The sequence below is a fragment of the Rhinatrema bivittatum genome, chromosome 8 (genome assembly GCF_901001135.1).
Source record: "Rhinatrema bivittatum chromosome 8, aRhiBiv1.1, whole genome shotgun sequence".
Classification (NCBI taxonomy): domain Eukaryota; kingdom Metazoa; phylum Chordata; class Amphibia; order Gymnophiona; family Rhinatrematidae; genus Rhinatrema; species Rhinatrema bivittatum.
Window position 1 is genome coordinate 72,120,786 of NC_042622.1, and position 23,239 is coordinate 72,144,024.

Genomic DNA, 23,239 nt, shown 5'->3' on the forward strand with positions numbered 1-23,239 from the left:
TGAAACAATGATATGGCTGAGGTGTTCTTCTGTCATAAGCTAAGGCCCTCTTACAGTCAAAGGTGTGGAGGGCAGTTTCACTTTAATGTGCATGTGGCCTCAAAAAGAAGGTAGATAGTATGATGGCTTGATTAATATGGAAAGCAGATAATACTTTTGGTGGGAATTTTGGGTGGGTGCAGAGCTCTGCCTTATTGTGGAAGAAATGCATGTAGCATGAGTAACGAATTAGAGCTTGAAGTTCACTGATCTTCATGGCTGATATTACTGCTACCAGGAACAGTACTTTTAATGTTAGGAATTTGAGAGAAGTTGACTTCAATGGTTCAAATGGCAGTTTCATAAGTTGTGTTAGGACCTCGATCAGAACCCATTGAAAAGGTGTTTTTGCGACTAGAAGTTTTGTCTGTCATAAACCTTTCATGAATTTGGACAATAATGGATGAGAGGAGTTAGGTTCACTCTTGATATGAGTATGATAAGCAGCTATTGCGCTGAGATGTACTCTCACTGATGAAGTGCTGAGTCCCGAAGTAGAGAGAGAAAGCAAGTAGTCACATAACAGATTTAAGGAATTTTGCTGACACCATGCAGAAAATCTTTTCTATTTAAACCTATAGGCTCTCCAAGCTGATACTATAATGTCCTTAACTTCCTTTGGCACGGACAACCTGGTGATTCAGCGCACACATTCAAGCCAACAACTGAGGGATGGTGGGTTGGGATGAAACAGGTGTTGCTCTTCTTCGGTTAATAAGAACAGATTTGACCTGAGATGGATCAGAGGACTGCTAGATAGTTGCACTAGATATGCAAACCAAACTTGTCTGGGCCATGCTGGAGCCATGATAATCAGATGGGCCTTGTCTTTGAGAACCTTTTGTACCGTTCTGGCCATCAGTGGAATAGCTTACATGAGATCTGCATTTCAGTCGAGCAGAAACGTGTCCTGACTGCTCTGAGTTTGCGGCGAAGAATGGATCACTTTTCTGTTTTGGTCTGATGCAAACAGGTCTATTGCTAGTAGACCCCATAGACTTAACAACTTGTTAGCTACTGACTGATGCAGAGACCATCTGTGTAGATGAAAGACTCTGTTGAGGCAATCTCTTAACAGAGGATTCCCAAACCTGTCCTGGGAATCCCAGAGCCAATTGGGTTTTCAGAATATCTACTGAGATTGGTGGATCAGTGGAATATAAATTGTTTAAATATGCATGAGACAAATTTCCATATACTGAGCCTCCATGATATGCAAATATATCTCTTGCACATTCATTGCGGATATTTTGAAAACCCGACTGGTTGTGGGGTCCCCAGGACAGTTTTGGGAAGCTCTGCACTAACATGTTGGAGATTCCTGGAAGGTAAGTCACTTGCAGAACAGCATATCTGGTTGCCCATTCCCATTTATCTTTATCACTTCTAGGCAAACAGTCCAAGACCCTTTGCCTCCTTATTTACACAGAACGTTGCAACCTGGTTGTCAGTCTGAATGAGGATGGTCTTTCCCTTAAGCATTCAAGTAAATGTTAACAGCGTATCTGATTGCTCTCAGTTCTAAGAAATTGATTTGAAACTGTTTTCCTGGAATAACCAAGTCCCTTGATTCTGAAAAGGGCCAGTATGGGCTCCCCAACATTTTGTGGAGGTATCTGTCACCAATGTTACTTGGTAAGAAGGGAAGCGTACTGGAACCCCCTCTTGAAGGGTGAGAGGTCTAGCCACCAGAGTAGATCCTGTTTATTTCAATTGAAATCCGTACTTTTGTAGTAGCTGAATGCACTGGTCCCATTAAGAACAAAGACCCCACTCTAGATGTATATGAAGTCAAGCTAGAGGAACTACATGGGTTGCTGCTGCCATGTGGCCCAAAACAACCATTACATCTTTGGCTGTCAAGTGATGTGTGTGCAGGAGTCTGTGTACTAGTCACTTGAGAGTAGTCGACCTAAAGCAAGGAATGCTCTATGCTGCAGCGAATTTATCCATGCGTCAATGAATTTGATTCTCCGAGTGGGGACTAGATTAGTATTAGGAATCCCAGGAACTGCAAAAGTTGTATCGATGTTTGCAAGGAGGCTAGCATAGCTTCTTAGGAATTCACTGTCACCAGCCAGTCACCCAGGTATGGGAAGACTTGAATGCCTTGTTGTCGCAGATATGCTGCTTCGACAGCTAGGCACTTCATGAAGTTTCTCAGTGCTGATGACAGGCTGAAGGGAAGCACTTTTTACTGGTAGTAGGAAGAAACCATTATAAAGCACAGGTAACACCAGTGGGAGGGATGGATGGGAATGAGAGCATATGTATAATGCCCCTGTGGGCACCGACTGATGATGTCATCTCAGTTATAGTATAAAAGGAAGCTCAATACCTAGGGCCTCAGCAACAGGTCTCCTGCCATGCACCTGACTGCAATACTAGTTGCAGTGTGTTCCTGCCCTATGTTCCAGTTCTCCTGCCTTGTTCCTGCCTTTTCATGTGCCAGTCTTCCCGTCCCATCCTGCCTCATTTGTCTCTCCCTGGTCTTTGATCTTCAGTTACTGACCTCGGACCAGACACTTACCTCACCTTGCCTGCCATTACCTCAGTTCGGACTGACTACGCTTGATCTACCTTCGAGTCTGCAGCCTGCGACATGGGAGACAGTCACCTCACAATACTCTCACATTGGCCCAAGGGTCCAATCTGTGCCATGTTATAATATGCATACTTTAAATCTAGAGTGCACTAACTCCCTGCTGCTGGATGAAGGAGAGGATTGTGTGCAGGGAACTAGTTTTGAAATTCTCCTGGAGTATTTGCTTGTGCAGGCTCCTTAAATCCCGGATGGGTCTCGATCCCTCAGATTTCTTGGGGATGATGAAGCAGCACAAATAAAACTATCGCCTGCTGATCGAGGAGTGACTGCACTTCTAGACAGAGCTGAGTCAAGTGAGACAGATCTGGATTAAAGTCTGAACGATGAGGAAGTATGAAAAGCCGAGAGAAATGCAAGTAGTTCACAGACTCCATGATTTTGAGAACCCAGCAATCTTTTGTGATCTTGCGCCTCTCCTCTATGTAGTGCTGGATTCTCCCTCCTACAGGAGTAGCTGGTCACTGAGTTTGGAATGTGATCAAAAACTTTGTTCAGGTTTGGGCTGGATTTATTGCGTGGCTTTTGGCTGACAACGTTCATGTCTGGGATAAGGGAAGTTGCCAGTGCTGTGGAAGTAGAAGTGGAACTGCCAAAGGGGTGTCTCTGAAAGTATGGCCTTTTGCAAGAGTAGTAAGGACGCCTTATGGAAGGTGGTTGTTCTGGTCCTACAGAGAAGCGCTGGACTGCTACATTCTGTTCTTTAATTTGCACCACTGTTTCCCTGAACTTTTCTCTGAAGAGACTGTCAATGAGGCAGGGCACATTCGCCAACTTTTTAATGAACATCGTTTTAAAGGCTACTGGCTCTGAACCAGGCCATGTGACATGCTCCACTGAAGGTTAAAGAAGAACACCCAGTAGTGTTGAACATCTCACAGATGAAACAAATCAAATGGCATATACATTCTTCGGCATATAAAAGTGGTTGAGGAAATATGATGCCACTATCTTTGGCCAGAAGAAAAGGCTTCATCTTTTGTATACAGTCATATAAGTATTGGACCATGTAGAATTGGTTAGTTAGTATAGAACATTGAAGCATCCTTTTTCCAAGATTGTCTAGGAGCCGGAACTTTCTCTGGAGGAGTATTTGAATATATTCTAGTTTTCTTCGCTTTCTTTAATGCTGATTTACCACTACAGACTGATGAGCAGGTTGCACAATTCCAAACCCTAGAGATTTTGACACCTTGTATTTAAGGTCTAGTCTCCTTGATAATGGGATGCAGGTAACAGGATTTTCCCACATTTTCATTTGTAATTCTTGCAAGATTTGATGGATCAGAAGAGCTGCTGGCTCCACTGGCATTTCCAGAATTTGAAAGAAACCCAAAACATTTGTGAGAGGGTCTTGCCCTTATGCACATTTACCGCAAGGACTTTTCCCAATTTGTCCAAAAATTTTGAGTAGGGAACCTTCCAGGGAAGACAAGTGTTCTGGAAGTTTTGAAGGAGGGGGAGGTATCAGATGGTATCCCAGCTGAAACTTCTTCAGATCCCAGGAGGTGAGGGAACGCTAATCCAGGACTCCAGCGATGAAGATGCTGAGGGGTCCTTGGTCACCTCAGAGAAGCTTAGTGTACTCTCCTCTGAATGGTCAGTCAACTGCAAGAGGTGGTTATGGGTTAGAATTACCTTATGGGGGTTCTGATGGCTTATAAGTGTGAATGAAGACAGCAGGGCTCCTTCTCAAGGGAGCAGAGTTGAAATCCTGGAAAGGAGAAATTGTATGGTACCTTCTTTTTCCTTAAGCCACCAAAGAGGTAAAGAAATTGTTCACTAACTCTGCTACCTGGTCAAGTGGCTGACGTGCCCTCTGACCTGGCAAGGGTGGTGGAACATTCTCTTCTGAGACTAGGACTTGAATGTCTTCTGGACTCTGTAAAATTTGAGACTGAAGATCATTAGAAATTAGAGGTACTAGAGAACAGATGGGATCTGATGCTTCTACCATGCAGTCCTTGGCCTAGTAATTTCCTTGGCAAGACTAAGGGAGAGGTACAGTATATCTCCCTCTGATCCCATACAATTGCGCAGAGAGAGTTGCAGCCTGATGCGTTGAAGAACGATACGTAGAAAAACCTGTGTGTCAATGCCAGCCTTTAGCTTTGATGGTGCTAATGGAGTTTATGCATAGATGCTACCAATTCAGCTCAATTTAATAGTGCTTCATGCATAGACAGCATTAAATGCATAGACAGAACTGGGCATCAATGGTTCTGGTGCACTTGAGCGTCAATGCTTTTTTGATGCAGAGTACCCCCAGTATTCTGCAAAGCAACGTCTTTTTTTCAACACATGCTGGCTATGTCTACTCGACTCAGGGGATTCAGTCGGCTCTGTTGATGGGGGGAGATATTTTGAAAGCATCCCTGCTCAACTCCCTTCCTAGTGAAGCAGACAAAACTGCACTGTGGAAGGAGGACCAACTGTAGCTTCTCCAAGCTTTTCACAGTTCCTTTATTTTATAGGCCCTTGCTTTTCGTGTACATTTTTACATCTCTCTGCAGTTATCACTATTTGCCTGGCTGTGGTCAAGACCCAGACAAACATAACCAAGGTCATTGTCAATCTGTAATGAACATTTTTCTGCTGCAAATGCAATCCTTAAAACCACTTATTGTGACTCTCTTCTTTCCTGACATTTTGAGGAAGAGATCTCATTTCTTCTATTTTTTTAAGAAGGTAGCACTGAAAGTGCTGTTTTGGGGGGTTGCTGAAGCAGTGAGATGACGTTTTAGATAAAAAAAACATATAATTTTAAGAAGAAATGTACAGAGAGACAGAGGTTCATGTCCATGCTGTTACTTGGATGAAAAAAAGAATGAGGGGGCTGACTAGGCAACGCTCAAGTGAAAATTCCATCTCACGCTTAGCAGAGCAAAAGCTCTACTAGCTTAAAAAGAGAGGTCCTTTTGGTGCTGCCAGAAGATGTCACCTACACATCAAAGGCTAATTCAGCCCTGCTTATCGATGTAAAAAGTAGTAAAATGGGAGAAATCCTGGAAAACATTATCCATTTTAGATGCTACACAAAGTATGTAAAATACAAGAAAATCCTTCTTGTAGTAGGTCCCCAACAAATAATATTTTGCCTGCATATAGTGAAGAAAGCTCATGCTAATAAGTCATAAAGATCACTGCTCCATGTCTCCTTCAGCATTTATTGGCCTTTTCTGATGGTAAAATAAATGAAAGCTACCCAATTAGCTTTCAAAATAAAGATGAAAGAAAATACAGAGAAGTGTTAAACAGGTGATAGGATTAGAAGCTGGGTCCCAGGCTCTTATACAGATATAAGAATCTCCAAGGGTACCCCCTGACTTCCTTCTTGATTTCTTTTACAGAAATAAGTGGCAACAGTAGTACTTGTGTTCTATATGTAAGGTGATCATGCAAGGAAAACTGCTTCAACAAACCCCAAAGAGATGAACTCTAGATCGCTGCTGTTCTACTGGGATTTTGAAACATGGAAAGCCTGGAAAAAGCTTAGTAATTCTGTCAGGACACTGGGAAGGCACTAATTGCATGCATCTGAAGTCTCTCACCTTTTTTTTTCTGTGAATTTCACCATCATTGGTGAAAGTTCATACAGTACAAAAACGCCTGGAAGCCCCTGGTCACCAATCAGCCCGTTGGCAATCTTCTCATGCCGAGTAACTGAAAACTGATTGGTTCTCAGTACCTAGCAAGAAACAAACCATGCTCCCTTAATACCAATATAAAACATTTACCTACAGACTGGCAGTCTGACTCTTCATACTTTGCTATGCCGAGAGAGAGCAATGTCTCAAATCTGTTAAACATAAAACATAGACAGTGCAGTCGTCACAGCATCTTCTCTCCCGTAAGCCTGAAATACATTTCATCTTAGTTTCAAAACTGATTCAAAAGTAAGTTAAATGAAGACTACACTGGACTTGATAGGAAAAGCATAAATATACAAAGCATTTCTTATACTTTGACTGTACAGTTTTATGATGTACTTATGATCTATTGCTTTGCACGTGTACAGTAACTAAGACTGTGGAAGAGAGGTGAAGTCTCACTCGTGCCCCTAGCTATACCCAGTGCTGCCCAACAATTCTCACATACTAAATGACAGCAGAAAGAGACACAAATGCCCATGCAGTCTGCCTGGCAAGGTTTTCAGGGTTATAACTGCTGCTCCATGCAGGCTACTATCACACCTTTTAAAGATGTAACTGCTGATCCGTGCAGGTTAATACAGAACTTCATTATCATCATAGGCAGTCTTTGTATTTATTCCATGCCTTCTTAAATTCTAGTAAAGGTTTCGCCTCCAACACCCTTCCATGAAAAAATAGTGTCTGTTGTTGTTCCTGAGTCTACCCCCTTGGACCACCTAATGTGTGGCCCTGGGTTTTACTCAGTCTCTACCATGAGACTGATGTGGAGCCGTGACACTTAAAGCAAAAAAAGAAGCTGCAGCCAGAGATACCTGTTCCCTGGATCCTTAATCCAACAGCTTTTAGGCTGCATTGATAGAGACAGGATTTAAACTTACCTCTCCTTCCAGGTTCACATACACAGTAGGGACAATTTTCACAAAGTACTGAAACATCATGGAAGCTACAAACAGGAAACAAAAAATACAGATTGTTAAAGACAAAAACTCAAAACACATTAACCTCATTATTTAAGAAGCTTCTGCAACTTCTGGACCAACCTTAAAGAACTAAGAGAACCCCGGGACACATTAAAGTCCTGATTCGTCAAGGTCTTTTTGCATCAACACAGAATGGGAGAAAAGCCTTCGTGAATCAGGCCCTAAATCAGAGAAGGGACAGAGCCCCTGTCCTAACAAGCATAAGACTGGAATGTAACGGAGAGCTGATAGAGAGAAAGAGGACATACAAGTTACTAAATGAAAGCAAACTTCTAGGTGTTCTGAAAAACTGCTATTTTGAGCCATAGGATTTTGCCTTCCTTGGCATACATACATGAGAATGAGAAATGGGGTCCTGATTCACCTAGCTCCCAACCCTTGTGCTTGTCGCAGACCATAAAATCATTAAAAGCATGTATGTGGGCTCAGGCATCACTTTGAGTCAGCATTACACACACACACAGAGGGAGATTTTCAAAATGATTTCCATAGGTAAAAAGTGTTTTACCCTCATGAATTGGCACCTGAAAAATGCCCACCCACAATGTGGCGAAAAGCGTAACAGAAGAGGTGATATCGCAAACATCCACAATGGGAAATCCAAAACAGCAAAGGAAGTTTGCCAAGTCAAAAGTCTGCAACAATGTTCTTTCCAAATTAGTGAAGACAAAAGTCTCGAGTGCTTGTTCAAATCTGTGAAATAACTTTTGTTTTCACTAATTTGGAAAGAACATTGTTGCAGACTTTTGACTTGGCAAACTTCCTTTGCTGTTTTGGATTTCCCATTGTGGATGTTTGTGATATCACCTCTTCTGTTATGCTTAGAAAAATGTATGAACAATAAGAGACCTGTTATATATAAGATGTGGATTGAGTGTGCCTTCATACGATGCGAAATCGTGATTCAGCTATCGTGTATATGAGCCATGTTCTGGCTTCCAAATCATTAGGCACCTCAATTAGGTATTAAATTTATGTTTGTGTCCACGGGTTTGCGAACTCTTCAGATATTATATTATAGCCACCGCTAATCATGTACTTGCGTGTGTATAGTCAATCTTGTGCTGCCGACACCGAGGTGTTACGGAGCGGGACTCCTTCACGGGCTATGCTTTGACAAGAGAGACCGCCGAAACGCTGTGAGAAACTGCATAACATAAAAATGAACCATTACTAACATCCTAGAAAAATGACATAAGCTGTCACTTAATAGGGTCACACGGCCTTGTCAATGCATAGCCCGTGAAGAAGGAGTCCCGCTCCGAAACACCTCGGTGTCAGCAGCACAAGATTGACTATACACACGCAAGTACATGATTAGCGGTGGCTATAATATAATATCTGAAGAGTTCGCAAACCCGTGGACACAAACATAAATTTAATACCTAATTGAGGTGCCTAATGATTTGGAAGCCAGAACATGGCTCATATACACGATAGCTGAATCACGATTTCGCATCGTATGAAGGCACACTCAATCCACATCTTATATATAACAGGTCTCTTATTGTTTGTATTTTGTTTCATGTTATACTAGTTTGGGTATATTTATTGAGAAAAATGTATGTGCATTTTCTGTTTAGTTTGTTATCAAGGATACTCTTTACAAATAAAAAGAAATGGGTCCTCTATTTTAAGGTACAAGACCATCACACATCTTTGGAAGCATACTTTTCACTAAACTTGACAGATTTAGCCAAGTTTAGACATTTTTATAGGAAGAGGATGGGAATTAAGGCAGGACCCATAGTAATGTGCAATCTTTCCTACATTTTTGTGCTTTTACTATCACCCCCTCAAGTTTGCTTCTCAGCTACTTAAAAAATGTGCTTTTATCCTAGCCCTATCACCAACAAGACAAACTCATTCCTCTGCAAATCTCCCTTCCCTACTGCAAGCCCTAAAAATTCTAGAGCCAGCACTGTCCATCCCTTTCTACCAGAGGCAACTGCATGAAAGATTTACTGTTGATATATGTACAGTAGCTACCCAGTGGCTTGCAATTTGATGGGTTACCTCCAGTAATATTGAAATTAAAAAACTTATTATAAGCTGAGGAAGTGAAATTAATCAATCATAAAACAAGCCATTTCAATGCCGGAGGCTGTACACACAAGGACTATGCACAAGTTTTAATCCTGTGCTAATTCAAACCATTTGTGCATTTAATTTTTAGAATTTTAAAGCAACAGAAGTAGCTACAATCTTCAAAATATTACTATACTTCTACTTTTGGTTTTATTTCTCATTCATTTTCTTATTATATATTCTCTTGTATTTATTTATTTATTTGTTTTATTTAAAAACTTTTCTATACCGTTGCTAAGTTATATTCCCATCACAACGGTTTACAAATAGGCACATAGACTAAGGTAAGTAAATGTAGGATATCGTACATTCTAACAGGTGCCAATAAAGTTCGGTTACAATTTCATAAATAAAATCATTATTTGAGTAATGTTGGTCAAGCCACGTATATTATTGAGTTACTATCTCTTTGAGATATTACTTCTTAAATGTGGGATTGAGTAAATTCATTCTCATCTGCATTACCCTGTACTTTTATTCTCTACCCCTCCACACTCTTTAGTGAAGGCTTTTTTTAAAGAGCCATGTTTTTAAATTTTTCTTAAAAGTTTTGAGATTATTCTGTAATCTGAGTTCGGGGGGCATCGTGTTCCATAGTATGGGCCCAGCCAATGATAAAGCCCTTTCTCTCACTTGGGTTAATTTTGCTGACTTTACTGAAGGGCTTGTTAGTAGTGCTTTGTTTGCTGAGCGGAGGTTTTTTTGTGGAACGTGTACTCGTAAGGCTGTGTTTAGCCAGTCTGCTTCTTTATCATATATTAGTTTGTGTATGGTGCATAAGGCCTTGTATTTTATCCTGTATTTGATAGGTAACCAATGTAAGTCTGCTAGAGTTTCGGTTATATGGTCCCTCCTCTTTTTTCCCATCAGTATTCTGGCTGCAGTATTTTGAAGTATCTGGAGTGGTCTTATTGATGTGCTTGGGAGTCCTAGTAAGAGTACATTGCAGTAGTCAGTGCTGGAAAAGATAAGTGTTTGCAATACTGTTCTGAAGTGGGCAGGTGTGAGTAATGGTTTCAATCTTCTGAGGACCATAAGTTTTGCATAGCCTTCTCTTACTTTTATAGATATGTGTTGCTTCAGGTTGATTTCTGGGTCCATTATTACTCCCAGATTCCTTACTTTTTCGGCTAGCTCAATTTTTTGGTTATTTCTTAGGGTTATCGGTGTTTGAATGATTTCAGTATGTTTTCTCTCAAGGTGAAGGAATTCAGTTTTGACAATGTTGATAACCAGTTCCATTTGGTTTAGTAGTTGTTTAATTATGTCTAGGTACATGTTAGCTAGACTTAATGTTTTCTCAATTGTGTCGTCTATTGGTAGAATTAATTGAATGTCGTCTGCGTAAATGTAATGTATTATCCCTAGGCCTGCCAGCAGATGACATAAGGGTAGCATATATATGTTAAAGAGGGTAGCAGACAGCGCTGAACCCTGAGGTACTCCTGTTTCAAGTTTAAATTTTTCTGATAATATGTTTTTTATCTGGACTTGAAAGAACCTGTTTAGGTAGGATATGAACCAGTTTATTGTTTTGTCACATAATCCAATTTCGTCAAGTCTTTTTAGTAGTATTTTGTGGTTTACTGTATCAAAGGCTGCAGATAAGTCGAGCATTATAAGGATGTAATGTTTACTGTTATCAAAACCTCTTAGTATGCTGTCTGTTAGTGAGAGAAGTAATGTCTCAGTACTGTAGTGTTTCGGAAGGCGTGTTGTGAAGGGTACAGTATGTTATTGTCTAGATGTTCAGCTAGCTGTTTCTGTACTGTTTTCTCTATTAATTAAGCTAGAAATGGGAGGTTTGAGACTGGGCGGTAGTTAATGAGGGCTAGTGGGTTACTGTTTTTCTTTTTGATGATTGGTTTAATGATTGCCCCTTTTAGTGTATCTGGTATTAATCCTTCAGTTAGGGATAGGTTTATGATATTAATTATTTTAAGAAAATTATTTTATTAATCTCACAGTCCCATTAATAAACATTCCCCAGAGTCCCCATTCCAGCTGACCATGCTATACACATTATCAGTATAACACAGGTGGGTGATATCATCCAATGGAGCCAAGTCATTATTTCAAGGCTTCTTGAAGCTTTTGGCATACTCTACTGAGGTCTTTTAAAAAATTTTCTGTTTAAGTCTTCATATTGTTGATTTTTTAGTTTTTATCTATTTAGTGACTTTGTATTTTAATGTAGATATGTTTTTTTTCTTATTTTATTACTGTATTTTATGTATGCTCCTTTTTGTACATTGCTTATACCTATTGCAGTGTTAAGTGATTAAGAAATCTTAATAAATGTAAATATAAATCATGTGCATGCTATCCCATATCTGGAACCTGCAAGGGACCTTTTCAGTTTTTAATTTAGCCAATATAGAGAGACCAACTCCAAAGGGAGACAGAACACCTGTTACAGGTAAGTGACTTTCACTTTCTCCGAGGACAAGCAGAATGTGAATCCCTAACTACAGGGTGCCTTAAACTAAAAACAGGGAAAAGAACTTTTAGAAAACAGTGGCACTGGGCAAAATGTTTTTGGTGGCAATAAGCCATATTCTTATTTTATCCTTTCTTTTTTTTTTTTTTTTTTTAAGGCAGCCTGCAAATAATAATAATGTGCCCTAGGGAAAACACAGTTGGATTGTAAACCTCAAACAGATTCTGCAGATCAGATTAAACAAACCTACTCTAGGAGTCTTTAGCTAAATAATAATGAGATGTGAATATGTGAACTAAACTTCACATTGCAGCCTTTTCCTGAGCAGACCAAAAGTGTTTGGTGCAGAGTTCATCTACATAAGCTCCCCAGCCTACTTGGACATTTTTGTGGTAAGACAATTTGACGTGGTGAAATTTGGAAGGAGATAGCAACCAGGTCAGAGAGCTGCTGAGTAATCTGGATGCTGTCTTAAAGCTCTCGAGATGTCTTGAGTCCATTGTGATTGTAGAGTCCCTTAGGCTTGTCTCATATAAAAATGTGCCAAGACTATTACATGTACTGTTAATGCAATATGGCCCAACATCCTCAACATATCTCATGCTGTCTGCTCAATCTGTTTTATTTTTTCCACTGCTGACATCAATGTGATGATCCTTTCCTGCAGAAGGAAGACTTTCACCTGAGTCCTATCTAGCAGAGCTCCTATAAATTCCAATTGAATTGATGGGCTCAAATGGGATGACACTTCCGTTTTGGATGTTTCCATCTGGATGTCATAAGACTGAGTACATTAATGGTTTCTCTGTTAGATGAAACATATAGAGAGCTTGACAAGGGTCTGATATTTTTATATTTTGCCACTACTTTGGATATGTTCAATCATAAATTTTTGTTGCCTTGATTGAGTGCAGAGGGGACTGAGGGAAGGATTCGTCAGCAATCTCATTTCTTGATAATCATTCTTAGCAGATGATCATGGACCAGACTCAGTCTTTGTCATGCATTTTGGATTGTGGGGCTTCTCAGGGTTCCATTCTGTCCCTGTATCTGTTTAATCTCTATATGGTTCCTTTGGCAAGTGTATGAAATCAGTAAGTTTGAGATTCTCCCTAAGGCACACTGCCAATAATGCGCACCCCTCCCCTCCTCGGAGAGAACTCCACAACTCTGCTTTCTAATCTCCCTTTGGAGCAGAAAACGTATACCTTCCTGTTCAGAGCTGTTGCAAACAAATCTCCCTTGTGTGTGACCCACTCAAGAAAGATCCTGTTTGATATATCCACATCAATAGATCACTTGTAAGAGCTGAGGAGATTACTGAATTTATCTGCCAGAATGTTCTCTTTTCCCATAAGGTATGTGGCTCTTAGGATCGTCCTATGAGATCTGATCCAGTTGCATAACAGTATCCCAACTCTGGAGGAAAAATGTGGCAATATGCATGCCTATGCCATAATGTCCAAAATCTCCCAAAGCTTGCTGATCAACAGAAAGGGCAGGGACGCCACAAATGCCGTTTCTATTGATCGGCAAGCTTTGGGAGATTTTGGACATTATGGCATAGACATGCATATTGCTACATTTTTTCGCCATATTTTCAGCCCCTGAAGAAGGAAGTTCTTTTTGAAACACGAATCGTGTCGGGCTTTTGGCTTTCAGTTTCATGTATTGGAAAGGCCTCTAACACTGGTGTACTACAAAAACCTCAATATCTCGGAGTATTTTAAATGCACTAATAAGAAAAAGGATATATAAAAAATACAAAAAGAGACCGATGATTATAAATGAATCGGGTATTAATCAACTTGATGGTTAATTGAGCAAAACAATCTCTCTTTAACCACATAAGTAATTTTCAAATTAACTTGATTAGATGTATGAAGGTCTCAAAAAATATTTTCTGTCTTGGTATTCTAATAAGTCCTAATATACACGGTTTTTGATTTATATATAGTATTTGATGGCAGAAAAAGACCAATTGCCCATCTAGTCTGCCCAATTATCTCTATCTATATTGGAAGGATATACCCCAGCTGTAGAAGTTTGGTAAAGCAGTGATATCCTATGAATGGTCAATCAGCTTTTTTCTTCCTTATAGGTTTGATCTTGGATAGATCATATAGTCCACAATCCAACACCTAGAACCATATACCCATGCTTACTAGTAAGCTTCATAATAACCAAGAGAGCTACAAATCTAAACAAATCTTCTAGGTCTACATGGCCCTGCTGGACAGTGCCCAGCCACCATCAATATTTGGTTTTTAGGGAAGTGTAATCTGCTGGTAGCAATCAAGCTACCCCATGGCCTGCAGAAAGCCTTTAACACATTCATAACTGCTGGTAGCACCAGAAGGTAAATATGGAACCTGTTTTTCTTGAAGAAATCAAGGGTCTTGGGTCCTATTTCAGGTTTTGACTGGGTGGTTTCTCTGCTAACGCTGGTAAGGCTTTTAGTCCTGTTGTCTTGAGCAAGCAGCACCTGGAAAGTATTTCTCCTGAGAAAAAATCTACTTCTGAGGCAATTCACCATGGAACCTCTGTGATGTAAAGAGTGGTTCAAAGTGGCAATGGATAGGGTCTGAAGCGTGCCATGGTGATCCTTCATAAAATTCATTGCCTCATTGACCTTCTCGCTGAAGAGATAACCCACAATGCATGTCAGTGAGTCTTTCTTGCACATCTTCCATGAAGTCTGCAAGAGGCTTTTGATGGTATCACAAAAACATCATTAAGTCATATGGATCAAGTATTTTTGGCACCCCTCACCAGTTTCAATAGGTTGAAGAATCCTGCCCATTTCTCTTGGGATTCTTCCAAAGTGGCATGAAGACCTGTCTTGATTCTTGGGCCTATCCTTTGATTAAGGGGCCATAGCCTTGGCACCAGTGTTTAGTTCATGTATCAACTTTTTGGCATTAGCTTTATGGAGCTGCTCTTTTCTCACAGCAAGGTAGGTGAGGAGCCTAACTTTCTGGACCCAAACTACTGAAGGAAAAACATTCTTCCATAGATACTGCAGCCCAAGTATTGTGGCCTTATCCCAAACACTTGTAGCAAACCTTGTGATGGTCACTGATGAGCATCTTCTGTTTGAATTTGGATCACAACTTGAAGCTGCTGATCTGTTTCTCTGCTACGATGAGAAAACCAAATGCAGCAAAACCAAAGAAGAAATCTTCAGGAAAACACGAGTGGAGAAGTTGAAAAAAAAATTAATAAAAAGAGTCTGTGAAGTGGCCATAATGACAAAAAGAAAAGAAACCTCCTCATGCCAGCTAGCTAACTGCGAAAAACTGGCCTAAGATACCAAGGGGTTTTTTTTTTGAGAGAAATGAATAATCAAGTGAAAGGTGGGGCAGTAAAGGTCTTGATACACATCCCAAAAGCTCTACAACAGATGTCCATTGAATGTGGTTACATGATCCATTTGTGTGACAACAGTGAGTCTCTCTTCTTTAGGGACACTATACTATAAATAGAAAGCAAAAAGTTTGTTTAACTTTTTTGTCCTACTTTAGTTTACCTCATTACCTTGCTGCGTGCTCACATGGGTCCCATCCAGAGGGTTCACAATGCCAGGATAATCCATCCCGAAGGAAAGATGGTTAATGGAGTGAGTCATATTAATCTGAAAAGAACAAACTTCTATTACAAATCAGATAAAGACATGAGAAGAGATGAAAAAAAGAAAGGAATTGGGAGAGAGACAGAGAACTATACATACTGAACTAAGTCTGGTTTATCAATGGAGCAGAACTGCTGATTTAGCAGAGTTTATCTCCATTAGCATGGCTACTGACTATAATTTGTGGATTGCAAAAAAAAGAGCTACAGGAGTTAACAGCCACAAGGAAGCCATCAAAGAGAAATGGTGGAATGAAAGGAGTAGCAGAATACATTCCCAGCTTCTCCCCAGTGCCATCAAGACAACCTAGCTGGAGGGTATCAGGAGAAGTCAAGTTGGTAAAGGAGGAAAGAGGCAATGAAAAAATTTAGTTCTGGAGTGCAGATCATTTCTAGATCAGAATCCAAATGCCATCTCCTCACATATAAATCTAAATGCCAGAAAAGGGGTCAGGCACACATTAGCTTTGCAGGGCTGAGTACACGGAGACAGTGTTGAAATGAGAGACTATGTTCTCTTTGCAGATTACATATTAAACATGTTCCGCTATGTCCTCCTCACTATGTGTATACAGATCTGAGTGCAATAATACTCAACAGTGCCTACTGCTTTTTCCCATTAACAGGCCAATACAGTAAAAAATGCGGGAGAGCGGGCGATCCGTGTTGAGTGCCCGCTTCTCCTGACACACATACACCCAGGCACCTCTCCTGGGCGCGTGATTCTGTATTGAAATGAGGTGGTGCGCTAATAAGAAGGCGTTAGGAACAATAGCGCGTCCCTAGCGCCTCCTTATTAGCGGCAGAAGTGGCTGTCAGCGGGTCTGACGACCGACGCTCTATTTTACTGGTGTCGTTTTTCAAATCTGCTGAAGGCCACAGGTTAGGAAAACAGATGCCGGTAAAATTGAGCGTCCGGTTTGCTATCTGCTGACCAGTGGGCAGATTTTTTTATTTTTATTTTATTTTTTTTACTTTTTTTTAAGTTTTGGTTCCTCCAACTTAATATCGCTAGGATATTAAGTCAGAGGGTGTACATAAAAGAGGTATTTTCTGGTTTTTTTCTGTACACTTTACCGGGTTGCTCAGAAATTATCTCCTGCCCTTGGGTAGGCATTAATTTCGGAGTGTAAAATGTGCGGCTTGGCCACACACATTTAACTTTCAGTACCCCAGGGACTAATAGCCTCATCAACATGCATTTGCATGTGATGAGCGCTATTAGTTTTCGGGGGGAGGGGGGGCTGGCCACAAGTTTTTGACGCACTAAACCCCTTACTGTATGAGGGGTAATAGACGCACATCAAAAACGTGCAGCCAATTGCAGGTTAAATGGTGCGCTCAGGGTTTATGCCGGGTCGTATGGCTGAGGACAACATTCGTAAAGTAGTTAATATTGTACATCACGCAAAAATGAACAAGATCCCATCTGTACTTTTCGGGGTAGATACTGAAAAAGCATTTGACAGGATGCACTGGCCATTTTTGTTTCACGTAATGCACATAGTTGGTCTTGGGGGTCGGTTTTTAACCTGGGTCCAAGAATTATATAGGGAACCAGCGGCCTGCATAAAAGTAAATGGAGGTTATACAGACAACTTTGAGGTGCAGAGGGGAACGCGACAGGGGTGCCCTCTGTCACCCTTGTTGTTTGCGTTATGTCTGGAATCCCTGGCGGTCAAAATCTGGACTAAAGAGGATATCCATGGCATTCAGGTTGGAGATAGGAGTTATAAATTAGCCCTATATGCAGACGATGTGTTATTCACGTTAGCTTCCCCGGAAATTTCATTACAGAATTTAGGGCCAGAGCTCGAGGCATTTGGAAAAGTGTCAGGCTTTAAGGTCAACAAAGAGAAATCGGAGCTATTACCTCTGTATCTCCCAAGTACTCAGATTGCTCAATTGAAAAGGAATTTCCCATTTCAATGGGCAAAAGAGATGATAAAATATCTTGGGGTGCAGATAGGTTCCGAATATCAGGAGTTATTTAGTTCAAATTATCTTCCCCTATTCAAACGTCTAGAGAGAGATCTGTAGACCTGGGATAGGATAATGCTTTCGTGGTTAGGCAGGATAGCTGTTATAAAAATGACTTTTTTGCCCAGATTGGCTTATTTTTTCCAGACCCTACCATGTTTAATACCTTTTAAATACCTACAAGGCCTACAAACAAAAATCTTCTCCTTTATTTGGAAGAGAAGACCTCCACGGGTAGCACTCTCTGTGCTGTATCAAGGGAAAGCTGATGGGGGATTGGGGGTTCCCAATATTACTAAATTCTATACTGCTTTCCAACTGAAAGCAGTTATAGAATTTCATAACTATAAGGTGATTAAGCAATGGGTTAAATTGGAAGGGGATATGGCCCACCATCTCCGGATCAGGGATTTATTTTGGGCAACAGGGAAGTTTCCATCTAATTTGGATCAGCTTTCTCTATATACTGCAACTACTCTCCAACTTTGGAAGCAATGGAGTAAAGCGCTGATAGGAGAAAGTATACAATTTCCACTCCCATAAGGGGTTGTGAGACCTTCCCACAGGGGAAAATAGGGAAAGGTTTTAGAGATTGGGAAATGAAGGGATTATACACATTATACCCTTTGATGATGTACAAGATCAATCCCAAGTGAATAGGACAGATCACTATGCTTACTATGATATTACACCACTTCTCAACTTCAAAAGAGGTACGTGCAGATTTGTAGAAAGGGAAAACATTATTTGAAGGATATTGTGCAGCCGCTCATATGGTAAAAGGAACCATATCCAAATTGTACACCATCCTCAATGGGGCGCTACAACAGTGCGTGGGTCATACCAAGGCTTGGGAGGATTTGTCGGATGGAGAATGGGATGCATGTTTCCTAGCGATTAGTTGTAGCTCCATTGCTACACAAACGGTGGAAAATAGTTATAAGATGCTGTTTAGATGGTATCTCACACCCTATAAGTTAAATAAAATGGGGATTAAAAAGGACAATTTATGTTGGAGAAAGTGTGGGCAGGTGGGAGATTTTTATCATATGTGGTGGTTGTGTCCAGTGATTCGATCTTTATGTACTCAAGTCGAAACATGGCTTCATGGACTGATACAGGTTTCTGTAAGCTTCAGCCCCAAGGAGGTTTTGTTGAATGTTCCTATACAGTCAGTATCCTCCACACAGCTACAGTTCACCAGGGCTTTAGCGCATGCTGTCCGAGGGGAGATTGCGAAACATTGGAAAGAGATTTGGTCCCTTGGTCCCCTACTTTATCAGGGGTCCTTCAGTGACTGAAGTGGATCCACTACATGCAATATCTCACTGCCCTGCGGAGAGACAAGTTGCAACAATTCCACAGTACCTGGCAATCCTATAAAAATAGGTTGGACTCTAATACCCATTGAGAGACCTTTTGCAACAGGAAAGGGGGGGAGGGAGGGGATGTTAAGGGTAAATATACAGTTACAAGCTCATTTGTAACAGTTAAGTACTATTTGTTAATATGTTGGTTTATTGTTGTTCTTGAACTCATGGAACAGTTATGTGCTGTGATGAAACTTATTTGCAAATAATATGCAATAAAAAGATACTAACACAAAAAAATAAATAAATGGTGCGCTCGGCTGAGAGTGCCTTACGCTATCGGCCTGTAAGTCTGCATTCTGTTGTGCAAATTTTTAATGGGGAAGACAATAATGAAAGCTATTCCCACAAGTAAAACCCATTGAAATGAATTCTGATTATCGTCTACCCCACAATGCAGGTAGAAGTACGCTGTTCAATCACACACATAATTTTACCCCCATTGTTTTGAGATGTTCCCATGGACAAAGTTTAGTCAAGAGAAGAAACAATGCATGTAGTTTTGTATATTCAGAACTACAATTTTTTTTTCAATAGAAAATTACCTGCAGAGAAAGCAGGTACTAACCTCTCTGGGTAGTTTTTCCAAGGACAATAAACTACAGGTGTAGTTTTGCTTTGACTACTACTATTACTACTACCTTCCGCTGGGTTTGTAACACAGTGTGATAACATGGGAGTGGCCCTGAGCTTTGAGGAGCGTTCTGGAGGAGAAAACAATTCTAGATTCCAGCTTTTACTCACAGAAAAAAATACCTTGATTATTTACAGAAAAAGAAACGGCATTCAGTCTGCTTACCTCAGTAGTTTTCAGTCTCAAAAGTTAGGACATATAGAAATGCAATGTTTTAGCATAGTCTTCCTCCTCCCATCCTATGCTTCTCTACTTGCTCCTGGATTTTGGCTTTTATGTTTCTCCCCAGGGAACTACTCTCTGCCTTGGCTTTCCCTTCTGAGTGTCCCTTAAGGTAGACCACACTAGATAATAGGAGCCATTCTAAGAAGTTCTTGGAGTCTTTTCTAATTCCCCTTCAAACATGGGTTTGTTTGATTATTTACCCTAAAATGTCTGTTTCACTGTAAAAAGAATAAGGTTTTTCTTATAGAGTGTTGCTATTATTTCACTTAAGAAGGGACTATTTTTTCACAGTCCTCCTGACAGTGATTTCACTGGAAGGATAGGGCATTGTCTGCATTTTTTTGTCTTCATTTAATGTCACCCTTTCTCCCACCTCATGATTGCTTAATCACCAGGCCTCTTTCCATCATTCCCTGTTCCCCATACCCCACTACCCTGGTGCTTACCCACATATGACTCATCCACCAGCCAACTTTGGTCTGGCAGTTTGAACCACACGGTGCTGGCAGGTCTTGTAGTTCAAATTGCCAGACTAAAGCCACTTAGCAGAGAAGGAAGATGCATATAAGTGCTGCTCTTCTCCTGCTAGCTGGGGTAGGGAGATGTGAGAGGTCCAGTGACTAAAGGATGAGAGTGAGGCAGAGAAGCAGCAGGTCACAGATACCACACAGATGAGGGGAAGTGGCATCACTGGGTCCCTCTCCCCTTGCTCAGCAGTGGCATGTCCCAGGGTAGCTGCAGGAACCAGATCAGTTGCTGAGAGCTCTCCCAACTCATAATACAGCCACTGGCTCAGAATCCCAGGTTTTGCTGACTGTATCAGTTGTCTGGAATTTTGGGGGGGGGGGGGGGGTTTTCTTTGGTGGTAAAGCCCTACACTTTTGGGATTTTTTTTTTTAATTTACTAATAATTGCTAGCATTACAACATTGGGTCCCTGACTATATAAGGAAACAAATACTATTGCAAAACATAGTAACAGAAGGCAATTTTCTGAGCCATTTAAAAAAGGTAAATAGTGTTTAACCAACAGAAAGTACAGGACTTAGGAATACAGCTCGATGAGAACTTAACAATGAAAAAGCATATAAGCAAATTAATTAAAACAGGATACTCCAAGTTAAGAATACTACATCAGCTGAAACTGTTACTAACAACCTAAGACTTCCGCACTGTTCTACAAACACTAATATTCTCAAACTTAGACTACTGCAACTCACTATTATTAGGCCTATCCTCAGGACTATTAAAATGCCTCTGCCAGACTCTTACTAGGGACAAGGAAATTTGACCATATCACCCTTGCTGATGGCACTGCACTGGCTTCCTGTACAATACCGAATTCATTATAAAGTATTAACTCTAATCTTTAATATCAACAACATTAACCTTTGGTTAACTGGAGTGACACTTCAACCATACACACCACAGACACCCCTAAGATCACAAAACAAAGGACTTATAAAGGTGCGGACCCAGAAAGCACAAAGGAAGGCGATCTATAATAGCCGTCAGGATGAAATAAAGAATAGATGCCTGTAGTCTAAAATCAATCCTTTATTGAAGTGGAGACACAAGGGTAGCCCGACTCTGGCCGAGTTTCGCCGTTTCAAACGGCTGCCTCGGGCTAAAAACACAAATAAAAACTTTAAGAATAAGAATGAAAGTACTAAAAGTGACATCATCAATAAATATATAGTTAATTAAAATAAATCAATTACATTGGTGAATCAACAATTTGAAAACTAGATAAAAAAGGATAATAAACTCATGGTGACATAAAGAGGGTATGTACACTAAAAAAATGGTGTGTTTTTATAAAAAAACTTATAACAAACCAAGTGAATTTATAATAAGCCTCACGGTTGAATGAACTACATAAAAACTAAATTCAAAATATTGGTAAAAATGTCAACATTACCTTACAACAATCTTCTTGAATTCATTAGTTATGTATGAACTAAGAATGTAGGGTTATTTATTTTTTTATTGCTTTTTACACTCTTTTTACTTATTCATTCACCTTTTTTTATTTTTTTAGCATTTTAACGTTTCATACTTTACATATACACATCTGTAATATACATACTTTATATTTTATATTTCTTTTATTACAACACAGATCAATCACATAAGGCATACAATAGAAAGTGATATATTGAAAAATAATAATAGAGATATATTGCTATGTACAGTTATTGTTCTGATTATTTAGATCCATTTTTAATCATAGTGCATAATACATCATGTTATGTTGCCATCTATTTCTGCATCATTACAGATGGAGCAGTATAAGAGATCATACAGCTCTCTATATGATCACCCTACATTCTTAGTTCATACATAACTAATGAATTCAAGAAGATTGTTGTAAGGTAATGTTGACATTTTTACCAATATTTTGAATTTAGTTTTTATGTAGTTCATTCAACCATGAGGCTTATTATAAATTCACTTGGTTTGTTATAAGTTTTTTTATAAAAACACACCATTTTTTTTTTGTGTACATACCCTCTTTATGTCACCATGAGTTTATTATCCTTTTTTTATCTAGTTTTCAAATTGTTGATTCACCAATGTAATTGATTTATTTTAATTAACTATATATTTATTGATGATGTCACTTTTAGTACTTTCATTCTTATTCTTAAAGTTTTTATTTGTGTTTTTAGCCCGAGGCAGCCGTTTGAAACGGCGAAACTCGGCCAGAGTCGGGCTACCCTTGTGTCTCCACTTCAATAAAGGATTGATTTTAGACTACAGGCATCTATTCCTTATAAAGGTGCGTACAACACTAAAACACACCTAACACAATAAGAGACCGAATGTTTTCAATAGCAGGCCCCAAGCTGTGGAACTCTATTCTAGAATCTTTACGTCTGATAACAGAAAGAAAGTTTCAAACGTGAACTGAAAACATGACTCTTTAGAAATGCAAATAATTTAGCATAAATTACCAATATGCTGATAATCACACTGCCACTAACAGAAAACATGATAGCATAATGAACAACATGCACTGAACGACATATTGTGAAATGACAGTAGAATTAGAATTTGTATTTACAGTCACATTGACCTAGAAGATATATGAATATGCACAAGAATATTTATTTGCTACAATGCTAAATGAATGTTGAACCAGAATGCAAATGTTGACCAAGAATATGAATACTGATTTTGTAACCAGTTGTGATCTTCCTTTGGAACGACAGCATATAAAACACCTAAATAAATAAATTGGCCATCTGAAACCAATTCTCCTTTAATGTGACTAGTGTTTCACAACATACATACTTTTCAGCTACAATTAGAGGCTTCATTCCCAGAGGCATGATTTAGTCGAGAGAGGAAAATAACATGAGTAGAGGATATGCACATGTATATGGCCACGAGCAGATCTATGCTAATATTTTAAAATCCATACGTATGATATACATGTTTTATAAAATACATATATCTCTACTCCACAACATACACGCATATGTCGGCTTGCAAAATTTAAAAGAATGCTAAGAAACGCCATGATGTTGCCCTAATAAGTTGAGCCCTTGATAAAGGACTTCACTGTCCGAAACACGGCCCCTTGTCAGGCAATG

At 39.8% G+C, this 23,239-nt stretch overlaps 1 protein-coding gene across 1 annotated transcript in view; it reads right to left on the minus strand.

Annotated features, from left to right (window-relative positions):
- ERGIC3 (ERGIC and golgi 3) overlaps window positions 1-23,239 on the minus strand; it is a 107,001-nt gene that overhangs the window by 7,928 nt on the left and 75,834 nt on the right. The window contains exons 9-11 of the mRNA XM_029612362.1: window positions 15,340-15,436; window positions 7,173-7,237; window positions 6,193-6,329 (exon numbers count right to left, since the gene is read on the minus strand). Coding sequence (XP_029468222.1) covers window positions 6,193-6,329; window positions 7,173-7,237; window positions 15,340-15,436 — 299 coding nt within the window. The remainder of the gene's footprint in view (window positions 1-6,192; window positions 6,330-7,172; window positions 7,238-15,339; window positions 15,437-23,239) is intronic.